Here is a 10,930-nt window from a genome sequence, read left to right as displayed (position 1 = left end):
ATGTCTGGGTACGGCATACTGGTCCCATTGAGCAGCGAGCACCATTTCCAGAGTGGAGTCAAGTACTGGCAATTCCCAGGACTGCGTCTGACCGCGTATGGCACCGTGCCATGGTACTACAGTACAGTTGCTTGTTGCTTTTTTGGAATGATAGCTCAAATCTCAGGTCCATAGTGATCCCTGAAAAACTTCAGGCGGGCATTTTACAACCTGCCCTGGACCGGGGTGTAAAGGGGCATCCAGCTACACACTGGATGCTCGCACAGCCCCATCCCAAAGCACCATAGGAAAACCTCAGCCAGGTGAGAGAGCCCACCGGGAATAACACCATCCCTGCTACGCAAGGTTTACATCCATCGGGGCAGGAGGAAGGAGGTTAAAAAAAAATACAGAGTTAAGCACCATAAAATCTACACTGGTCAGGTCATAAACATGAGGAGAAAATGAAAATAAAGCCACCACCTTCCAGCCTGGCCTGGGGATGCTGCTGGGGCTCTCCGGACCACCCAGGCTGCAAAGTCATCACCGGCGAGCCCTGGAGGCATCAGTCCCAGCACCTCGTCACGCCGGTGGTTGGACAGTATAATTTGCCATCGTTGCATTGGTAAATCCTTTTGGTCCCATTTAGCACGAGTGTCGGGGGAGTCCGGAGAGGGGGGAGGTAGGCTTGGCCCTGGGAAGATGGGGGAGTCTTCGACTGTGCAATTTAGGGGCATCTCCCTGCCTGAGCTCAGATCCATCCTGGGCAGCGATCCTTCTTGTTTCCATCTGTCCCCCCCTGACTCCCAGTCTCCGCTGGTGGGTTTCCGCATCATTCGGCAGCTTCGAGGTAGATGTTCGTTCCTGCTCTGTCTCTGAGCGACCTGGTTGGTTAAAGCCCTCTCTCCTGGGCGCGTGGGGTACGTGTGCTCTCTTCCCACACCCAGGTCCCTTTTTTTCCCTTTCCCCCCACCCCCCCCACCCAGTTTGCTATGTGCTATGGACATCTCCCCCTCTCCCAACCCCTGGCTGCTGCTCAGCTGCATCCAGCCAGAGGAACACCATGCCCTTCCTCACAGACACCCCTTGACCCACTCAGCAGGGCCTCAAGGTGCAAAAATCCAGCTCCTGTGGCTTCCTCCGAAAATTGCAACTCTCCCGGGGCAGCAGGCGCCCGGTTGGGACCGAGCATTTCAGCGCCCGTCTCTTGAAACCCCGACCGCAGCTCTTGGAGCAAGGAGACCAAGGTCCAGCTTCCCACGCTGGGCAGGGCTCCCCGCACAGCCGGACATCGGCCGGTCGCTGTGCCGCATCGCACTCGGCGGCCGGTTGGCCGTAGGAGTCGCGGCAAGCCACCGAACGCTTCTGCAACCCATCGCCGCAGGTGACGGAGCAAGCCTCCCAGCCGCCCGCCGCCCACTTGTAAGAGGGACGCTTGTAGCTTGGTCTCCCGCCATCCAAGCGGTTGGACAGGCTGAGGACGCTGTTGTTGAGGTCCGGTGAGGTCTTGCCCTCCTTCTTGTAGGAGGACTTGTCCTCCTTACTCTCCTTGGGGAGGTAGAAGGAGTAGCGTACCCGAGGAGGGGTCATCTTCCCCACGGAGAGCACCTCCAAGGTCAGGGGTTCCTGGATGGGCTTGAAGGCTTGGAGGCTCTCGACGGCGGTGCCGGTGCCGCTGTACCGCAGGACGCTGCCCTTCACCATCAGGTCCCTCTCCACAGCGGAGACGATGAAGTGGCCATTCAGCAGGTACTTGCCCTGCCCGTTCTTCAGCGCCAGGTAGTTGTCGTCGCTGATCAGCCCTTTGTAACCCCGCTGCCTGATGTCGATGTTGGAGGCGCCCGCGGGGATGACCACCACGAAGTTGTAGCCGTGCCTGGAAGAGACGAGCAGGCAGGGGAGGCCATCAGGCAGGGGGACATCCTGCTACGACGTGGCCTCAGCCTGAAGCTCTGCAGCTACGGCCCTGAGATCTTGCCACCCCTACAGTTATCTCCTCCTTCCTGCGAAGATCATTTTGAATCTCCTCCCTGCGCTGACTTTCATCTAGGCTGAGGTCACCCCAATACGGGAAGATGCTTTGGCTCCTCTGGCTCAACAGTACGGATGTACTGGAGCTAACTCCATCAGCAGAAGCCCACAGGGCATTAAACGTGCCCTGCTTCTCCTTCAGAGCTAGCCCACGTCTCCGCTAGCCCCAGGAGAGTTTGCTCGGGATGGACTTAGCCCCCGTTACCATCTCCATGACCTTCCTGCATCCACCCCAAAAAAGCAGAGCTGGGAGAGGGGGAAGCGCACGTGGTCACCTAACACTTACATGGGTTTGGTGAACAAGCCCGAGACCTTCTTGCAGCTCTTGTTGTCTCCTCCGCAGACGCTGCATTTGTCAAACTTCTTCTTGGAGCCCAGCTTCCCATCACAGCCTGCTTTGATGCATTTACCCTGGACGCAGACTGAGGTGGAGTCTGGGGAGCAAGGGGTGCCGTCCACAACCTGCATGAGGGTGAGCAAAACAAGCTGCTGCGTTTCTCTCTACCACCCCACAAACCCCTCCCAGCTGCAGCCCTCCAACCCGGGGCTACCCAAATCCAGCAGATAAGTCCTGAGGAGACACTAGCAGGCACCGTGTTGCCCTTTGCTCATGCTCTGCTTTCCAGTCAAGCTTTTTAGGGTCTCTGAGAAGAGCTGTGCGGGACTACATCCCTTTTGTTCTCCATCTGCGTCATTTTCTGCTCTTTCTGTTGCATCGGTGCGAAGGGAACAGGCTGCACTGGGGACATAGCTAACACCACCCTGCTCAGTCCCACATCTGGCCGCCCACCCTGCCTGGCACGCACATCACTTCCCCAGCACTGTAATTATCATCCTCTATCGCAGAACGATGGGCATATCCCAGAGGCACCTTTATAAACCCTCCGCGGACCAACTCCAGCCCTGAAATAAATAACCAGATGCATACAGGCTGATTCACACCAGCCTGGTGGATTCTCCTCCTCTGCAACCTTATCTAACACAAGCTGCCCACCAGACAAGGGAAATCCATTCATTTCCAGGCACGCTGGAGTCATCCTACAGCCAAGACATTGACCCTGGCGGGTCTCTCACCAACCTTGGGTGCCAGCACGTAGAAGTAGCCTGTGCCATTAGCCCGGCAGATGAGCTTGCATTTATCCCGGGGCGAGACACCGGAGTATTTGGGGACCCAGGAGATGGAGGCAGTGAGGCGGTTGGTGCTGTGGCTGTAGCCATTGAAAGCTTCACACTGCTCCTCGCGGAAGCTTTTCCCTGGCACTGGAAAAAAATGGGGATGGGCATGGGATTGGGGACTAGCCCAAACCTCTGGCGCCGGTTTTATGGTGGTGTCATACCAGCCACACACACACAACCACCAGCAAGCTGAGCTCCGGCCCCTTACCTGCAGCAGAGCAGGGGTCCAGGTTGCAGGAGCGGTACTTGACACGGATGCCCTCGCAGTAGGAACCCCCGTTGGCAGGCACCGGGTCGGTGCACTCCCGCTTGGCCAGCTGCACCCCACCGCCGCACGTCCGCGAGCACTGCCCGTAGGGTGCCCACTTCGCCCAGCCACCGTCCACCTGCGGGGATGCGGCGGGGTGAGATGCTGCATCCCCTTTGGCACCGGCTCCATCCCAAACTGGGGGGGGGGGGGTATCTGGATTCGGAGCCCATCCCTTCGCAAGCAAAACATCTGTCCCCAGACCTGCCCAGGGCTGGCTAGAGCAGAGCAACGGCATCCCTCTTGGAGAAATACGCAATACCCAAGGGACCTCCACCTCTTTGCACATCGGTGTTCCCCCCACACCGGGTCCCCAGCACCAGCAGGCAGGGGACTGCTGAGCCAGCACCCACACAAAAACTCGAGGTGACCCCCGCGGGATGTTTTTTTGGGAAGGGGGCTCACGGCACAGGTACTCACCCTGTACTTACTGATGTTATGCCTCTCAACGCAGGCACCCTTCAGACAGAAGCGCCCTTCACCGCAGCCGGTGCCGTCCGCCCAAGGGAAGTGACGGGTCTGGCAGACGATCTGCCCGCGCGCCTTGCCCGTGCACCAGAGCTTGGCGCAGTACTGCATGTACGGGCAGGGCTTGGAGCCCACCCCGAAAGCCAGCTCACACTGCTGGTTCAGGCTGTAACTCGTCCCCGGAAGGTCTTCGGGCAGTGGAATGGGTTTGGCAGGCTGGTCCAGCAAGCAGTCTCCTGTGGGAGTGGGGATGGGGGGGTCTACTGGGTCCTTGGGACCAGCGTGGGGAGGGACAGCATCACTGCTGGGGACACCCCCGCACCAAGAAAGCTTGTCCGGTGCAGAAACACCACCAAACTCCCCGTTTCCTTCTAACTTTGTTTGCAGAGGGGGTAGAAGAGTTGCTCTACAGCCCATTAGCCTCTCCCGGTAACCAGCCCCAGGGACGGATTCTGCTCCCATGGGACAGGGACACGGGTAAGAGGGCGAGGGATGCAGGAGGGCTCACCGTGGCCGCTGTCGAGGAAGTCAGTGATGATGGCAGCGCTGCAGGCTGACCAGGGATTGGCACGGTCGATCTGGATGAGGGTGGGGGACATCATGTGGTTGGTCTTCAACCGACCAAAGACCTCCTCGCAAGCCTTCACGTTGTCGTGGGGCATGTTGAAGACGTGGCCTGCGTGAGGGATAAAGGGGGGGAAAGCATGAATAACCCCACTTGGCATGCAGAAGAGGGCCCCCACAACTTCTTGCAATGAGGGAAACTGAGGCACAGAGTGAGGCAGACCCTTGCGAGGATTGCAAAGGCTGTGGATAACCCAGGAGACACCTGGGGAAGGATGATGCTTGTGCACACCCTGGCTCGGACTGCAGGCAGGGACCGGGAGCTTGCAGGACCGGCACACGTGAGTCACCCTGCCGGCAGCGTCCCTGAGCCAGCGAGCTTTCTGGCACTCGGTCCCGGCTGCTTCGTGCATGTGGAAAGCACATGGGAAAGGAAGGACAAAGGAAATTGCAAAGAGAAGGACACTTCAGCGCTCGCCTCTCTCCCTTCTCCTCCTCCTCCCGCCGAGCACCACGAGTGTCTCCGGAGGTAGGTGTGCCCTCCGCCTGTTATTTCAGGACTCCCGAATCCTGGAAACCCAGCTGAGGTAGCAACCGCAACAGCAAAGCCTTTTGCTTTCTCAGCAGCTCTTTCCCACCCGGCTCGGGGGGGTTCTTATGCCCCAAGGTGGAGTTTCCCCATCACCGGATACCGGTTATTGTCTGATCTTCCGGAGGTTGAAATCAGGGTTATTTTGAACCTCACCAGCTCCTGGCATTCCTCCCGAGAGGAAGAGGAGAGCGGGGAGCCTTACCCAGCTCATGGGCGGTGGTGAAAGCCGAGGGCAGCCCATCGTCCTCGATGACGGAGCAGCTGCGCTTGGGGTCGCACATGGTGCCCACATCCGCCATCCCCAGCGTGTCGCAGGTGGTGGCACCGCATAGGTCCTGCGAGGCACGGAGACGAGGGGTTAGTCCCGGGGCCGGCACGGGCATCACGGTTCCCCATCCCCATCCCATCCCCGGTATCCCACGGGGAGCTGATCCCAGGCTGCTTGAGGAGGAGAGGCAGCCCAAAGGGATGGGGAGCCCACAAGGCTGCGGAGGCAGGAAACCTCACCCTGACCCAGACCAGGCTGCAACGATGTGTTTGCATTTAACCCTGGCACCGGGGATGCTTTTTGTGTGTAGCATCCTCCCGTGCCTTCGGCAACGGCTTTTCCCCACCCGAATGGCTCCTCTGGCCAAGGTGGAGATGGTTTTGGCATGGAAGAGTCAGTCTGGCTCCCTTCTTCAGCGCGAGCTGAAGGACCGGGCACGGACAGGTGGAAGGGACAACACCTGGCCTTGGGCTCACAGCTGGCCCATTTCTCAACCTCATTTCTCAACTTCTTCCTAGGAACAAGAAGCCCCCGGACCAGGTCCAGAGGTTCCCAAGGCTAAGGGAAGCCCTCCTGTCTCTCCAAGACACTTTGCAGCCATCCCTCAAGGAGCAACCAAGCCCCGCTGCTTGAAGAAGGAACCAGCCCAGCCTTCCACCCCCAAATCAAGGATGGCGAGACCCCACGTAGATGCTGCCGGGACAGAGGACGGGAAGGGTCTCGTCGTGGCTGGATCTGCCCTTCTTTGGGATCCAGAGGTGCTTGTGCGACTAAAAAGTCCCTTTTTGAAGGGGTACCGCCACTGCAGCCTGGCAATAGCCTTGTCCTCGCGTGCCCCCTTCCCACGCTGGCATCTGTTGGCGACTTGGGAAGGCTGGAGCATCGTCCCCATCCCTCGGTGCTGTCCCAGCCGGGCTGGGAGCTGCAGGGGAGGCCGTGCAGGGGACAGGGAGCAGCTTTCCACATGAAAAGAAAACGTAAGGGACTCGTCGGGCGCTCCCATGCTATAAATAAGCATGATTCATGCTCAGCGCTCACCCAGCCAAAGCGCCTGGGTTGCTCGAAATCTCACATGAGCGGCTCTGCCAACATTTCCAGCGAGGTTTCCAAGCTGAAGGCATTCCCGTGCAGGCAGGTTCAGCCGTGGGTAAATAACAGTCCTGACGACTTCGGTGAGCCCCAGCCAGGACTGAGATGGCTTTAACAGGAGACCTGTGGCTACAAAGTCTGGAGGCGCAGGCGAGACCATGATCTCTGGAGAGGCGAGGCGGAGAAACGCCTGGGTCTGGGCCGGCTATCGCAGCCGGTGGAAAACCCCGTCGTACAACCGGCTTCATGTCTCTGCTCTGCAACAGTTTTCCTTGTCAGCTGGGACCCCGCTGCATCCCTGATCCCACCGTGGATTGATGCTGGCAGGGACATGGAGGTGGCAACCCCGCATCCCCGGTGCCAGGGCCACCGTCGGCAAGCGTAGGGTGAATAAACGGGGCTGGCAAGCCTGGACACTGGGTCCCCTGCCCCAAAAATGCCACCAAGAGCCAGTGCCATCCCCATGCTGAGCTAACCCAGGGATGCAGCTTGCCCAAGACCCTCTGCCGGTGCTCTCCCCTGTGGCAGTCCCAGCGCTGGGGGTTTGGGGGTGAAGGTGGACACGGGGAGAGGGGGGGGAATGACACAGCATCATGGGGAAGAGGCGGCCGCTCGCTGCTCTTTGAAAAGTTGCCGTTTCCTTGCTGGCGCGGCGAGCTTTTGGCTCCCGGCCCAACACCTGCACTGACACACTGACCCACTTCTCGCTCTGAACCTCGCCTGCCGGCGGCGGGGATACACAAACAAGTGGCTCTTAACGGGGTTTTCCCTAAACCCATCCACCCCCCCAGCCACAGCCTCCTAGGGGCAGCCCTCTTTGAAAGGGTGGGCAGAATCTCTGGGATCTAATGAGGGGTCCTGACCCCCCCTCCCCAAAACGCCTCCTCCAGCCTTGCCGGGGGTCTAGCCTGCTCAGGAGGGGAGGCAATGCAAGGATGGAGCTTCGGAGAGGAGGAGAGAGAAATGCAAGAGGTTTAAGGTGGGAAAGTGGCATGCAACAGGCCAGCTCTGCCTTTGCACGGTGTGCTCACCGTCATCGATATCGCCCGCTGCCAGCCCAAATACAGGGAGGATGCCCAGTGCCCTGAAGGGCTCCAAGCAACCCGCTCGATGCAGCACCAGGGCTCTCCTGCCAGCCTGACCTTCATCTGAGGGCACTTCCAAGGCTTTTCTTCATCCCCTTGCAAACTTCTTGAGATCTTCTGCGGGTCAGTTGGGCATATTAATTTGCCTACTCGGAGACCAGGTCATAAGCGCTTTCCCTGCCATGGAGGCTTCTCACGTCTGGGCAAAGCAACCCCGAAAATCTGAGCTTTGAGCTACAGAGGGTGGGTTCCCAAATTCCCCCGCAGCATCTGCCACGTCCTAGGCTGCAGCCAGGTGTTGCTTGGTGCGATGTCCCTTTGGTTTTACAGCAGGCCAAAGATGTTCAGCAAAGCTTTGCCGATGGGACTTCAAGGTTCAGGATGGGTGGGAGGCACGGCCGAGCCCTTCGCCTTGGTGCGCGACGCTATTTCCAAGAGACAGGAGTGCAGCCAAAGGCTGGATGCTCTGCGGGACCCTCCAACAAGCACCGGCTCAGGTAGGAAGATGAAGTTGCTGATCTGCAGATCTGCACCCACTGGCTGAGCGGGACTGAGCTCCCCAAAGGCAAATCCGCAGTCCAGCATGACCAACATCGGGAGGGAGCAAAGCTGAGCAGGATAGGACAGCCCCATTCATCAGCCACTCGTTGACACAACTGGAAACTGCCTATCAACTGGGCTTGAGATGAAATTTAAGTCGGGGGCTTATATAACAGCTTTTTGGCAGGGAGATAAGCTTTGGGGTGTCAGGGGACCACAGATGGATGCACTCAAGGCAGGCAGATGTCTCCTCGATCGTGTGCCTTTGCACCGAGCTTGCCTTGGGATTTCAGGAATGGATGGTTTAGCAATGTGTAAAAAATGCAGCCCGGCCGTGATCCGCAGCTTTCAGATTGCTGGGACCGAATCCGTCCCACGTGTGGCTCCGGTGATCTCACCAGGTTTCCACCAGAGATGGAGCTGCCTCATCCCCGCAGGGGTGTCAGCAGGCATCATCCTCCTCTTTGCAGCTACCCCGCGCAGGCAGGAGCTGCTGCAGCAGGCTGGGATTCAACCCTGCCTGTGCTCCGGCAGGATTTACAGCTGGCCGGAGGACACAGCCCCTACCCGGGGTGGGGGGGGACGAGGAGGATGGGTGGGATAAGGTCTTGCACGTCCTGCACAGCATCGTTCCTGCTCCAGGCCATCATCAGCCCGCGCTGACCCCAGGCTAGGGGCAGCTGAACCGAGCTGGATGCTTTATCCTTCCCACCCACGAGTGCCTGAGCTGGAAAAACGTTTTGGGAATGGTGTCCCTGCTGTTGAGGGGAGTTCCCAACCTGTCTCTAATCCAAAGACATCTGGGCAGGGATGGGGGAAGGAGAAAAAGCGACTTGCTCTTGCTGGCAAAGCCTGCTGCAGCCAGGGTAAAACACGACCGTCCCCTTCCAACTGGGGTCATCCTCCTCCCCTCCCATTAGCGATTTGGGGGTGCGGGCTGTAACACCCCAGCCGGGCACCGCACCGACGTCAACCCTGAGACAGGACCCCAGGGAAGAGGAGAAACACGTGGGGAGGAGGCTCTGGGAGCGGTGTCACTGCTTCCATGTCACCCAGTTTATCAGGGCGGGAGGATGGAGAGGTCATCCTGGCGCGGCAAGCACCCCGCACCCCACGTAGCCCTTGCCAAAGGCGAGCAAAAGGTTAGGTCGACAAAGCCCCCCCCGCACCATCCCTGGGGATGCGGCCAGCCCACGGCTAGGGGTGAAGGAGACTCTCGCCTCTACCCCTCCAAGGGCTTCAAGCGCTGGCTGTAGCTCCGGTGCTTTTCTTCCAGCCCTGAACTGGGTCCACGCAGAGCAGCCAGCACGGGGAGGAGAGGTCCAGGTTCTCAGGAGGACCTCGCGCATGAGTCAGAGGAAGCGGGGAGAGGTGGTTTGGTTTTTGGTTTGTTTTTTTTTTTTTCTTGGCAGGTGGCACCGTGAGTTCTTCCCAGCCGGGAGAGGGGGGAAGCGGGGCCATGCTCCTCCTCTTCTGGGCTCAGACCCCGCGTTTCGGGGTGGTGGCCGCTGTGCGCCAGAGCCGGCAGGCACTGGCTGCCGAGGCTCTTGCCAGCAAGCAGGGGATGGAGCGGCAGGTTTCTGCCCGTGGGGGCAACCTGCCTTTGCAACCTCCTGGCCTCGCTTACCCCCTGGCAGGGCTTTCTCCGGCCAAAACCTGCCCAGAGGACAGCAAGGGCTGGCTCAAGCAGGCTTGCTCTGCACCTCTGCTCCCCCCGCCAACCCCGTCCCCGGCATCTGAGGGTGAAGGGTCCCTTGGGAAAGGGGGATCGGCCACGAGCGCGACCTCCTCCAGCGTGCGCCAGAGATGGGGGGGCAGGTGGCAGGAGGCCTTAGCACGGTGCAGGGCTCCTCCAAATGGGGAGGAGGCGACCAGCCCTCCGGGTCATCCCCCCCCCCGCACCCACCTGCTTGGTGAAGAGGATGGCGGTGTCCCAGTACTCAGGGTGCTTGTCGCTGACCTTGTTCCACTTCTTCTGCCAGGCGCAGAAGTTGCGGAGGGTGAGGGCGGCGTTGCCGGTGACCTTGGGCCCCTTGTCGTCCTGCCCGATGAGGAGGAATTTGACCACGGAGATCTGGATGGGATTGCGGATGCTGGGGTGCTTGTAGAGGCGGGCGGCCGTGGCCATCAGGGTGAGCAGGTAATGCTGGAGGTCGTCCCCGTGGAACTTCACCATCGACTCGTCGGCCACCACCAAGGTCTCCACGTAACGCGGGACCGAGGCGAAGCGCTTCGCCCGACCCCCTTTCCCCCCTCCGCGCCCCCGATACTTGTCCAGCGCCTGCAGGACCCCGGGGGTGAGCCCGGAGCCCACGGCACAACGAGACGCTCCGGCCTCGATGGGGCGACCGGGGCTGCGACGCTGCAGACGGTGGGCTCCGCCGGCCGCCCCCCCAGCTAACGGGCTGATGATATATTCGGCTCCACGGTAACCGAAAGCCCCCCGGAGCCCCCCGCAAAGGCTGAGGGCGGCGAAAGACTCCCGGTCGGCGTTGACATCCCCCGAATAAAAGCAGTGGCGGAGGCCGGGGAGGGGGCGGACGGAGCCGGGGGTGACCCCCAGGTAGTGGGCGGCGAAGGCGGGCGCGATGAAATGGGCGTCGGGGGAGAGATGGAGGTAAAAATCCTCCCCGAAAGCCGAAAGCTGGAAAACCACCGCTTGCCTTCCCCGGGGGGGTTCGGCGGAGCCTCGCCTGAAGTAAGAGCGCCCGTTGATGTCGGGGTCCAGCCGGAGGGGGGTCACCACCTCGGTGTCCCCCGGGGGACCCCCCGAGGGCAGGCTCAGCCCCGGGGAGCCCAGCAGCAGCAACGGCAGCAGCGGTAGCATCGTC

The 10,930-nt window shown here is 60.3% G+C and overlaps 1 protein-coding gene across 1 annotated transcript; it reads right to left on the bottom strand.

The window, feature by feature from the left end:
- Nucleotides 1-1,074: 1,074 nt before the first annotated feature.
- ADAMTS15 (ADAM metallopeptidase with thrombospondin type 1 motif, 15) lies at nt 1,075-10,926 on the bottom strand. The gene is made up of 8 exons (XM_010581408.1): nt 10,006-10,926; nt 5,320-5,452; nt 4,470-4,637; nt 3,914-4,197; nt 3,395-3,572; nt 3,089-3,270; nt 2,297-2,472; nt 1,075-1,855 (listed from the first exon to the last, which is right to left on the bottom strand). Exons 1-8 carry the CDS (start codon nt 10,924-10,926, stop codon nt 1,075-1,077), a joined length of 2,823 nt encoding a protein of 940 aa, XP_010579710.1.
- Between the last annotated feature and the right edge of the window lie 4 nt (nt 10,927-10,930).

The sequence above is a fragment of the Haliaeetus leucocephalus genome, unplaced genomic scaffold, assembly GCF_000737465.1.
Source record: "Haliaeetus leucocephalus isolate CR32 unplaced genomic scaffold, Haliaeetus_leucocephalus-4.0 Scaffold773, whole genome shotgun sequence".
Taxonomy (NCBI): domain Eukaryota; kingdom Metazoa; phylum Chordata; class Aves; order Accipitriformes; family Accipitridae; genus Haliaeetus; species Haliaeetus leucocephalus.
The sequence above is the reverse complement of the archived record's forward strand: the minus strand, read 5'-3'. Positions and strand labels throughout refer to the sequence as shown.

Coding starts and splice junctions, on each gene's coding strand:
- ADAMTS15 (XM_010581408.1), bottom strand. CDS start 10,926: ATGCTACCGCTGCTGCCGTTGCTGCTGCTGGGCTCCCCGGGGCTGAGC. Junction 3,573..3,913: donor ATAACATCAGTAAGTACAGG/GTGAGTACCTGT, acceptor GCATCCCCGCAG/GTGGACGGTGGCTGGGCGAA. Junction 3,271..3,394: donor GGACCCCTGCTCTGCTGCAG/GTAAGGGGCCGG, acceptor ATTTTTTTCCAG/TGCCAGGGAAAAGCTTCCGC.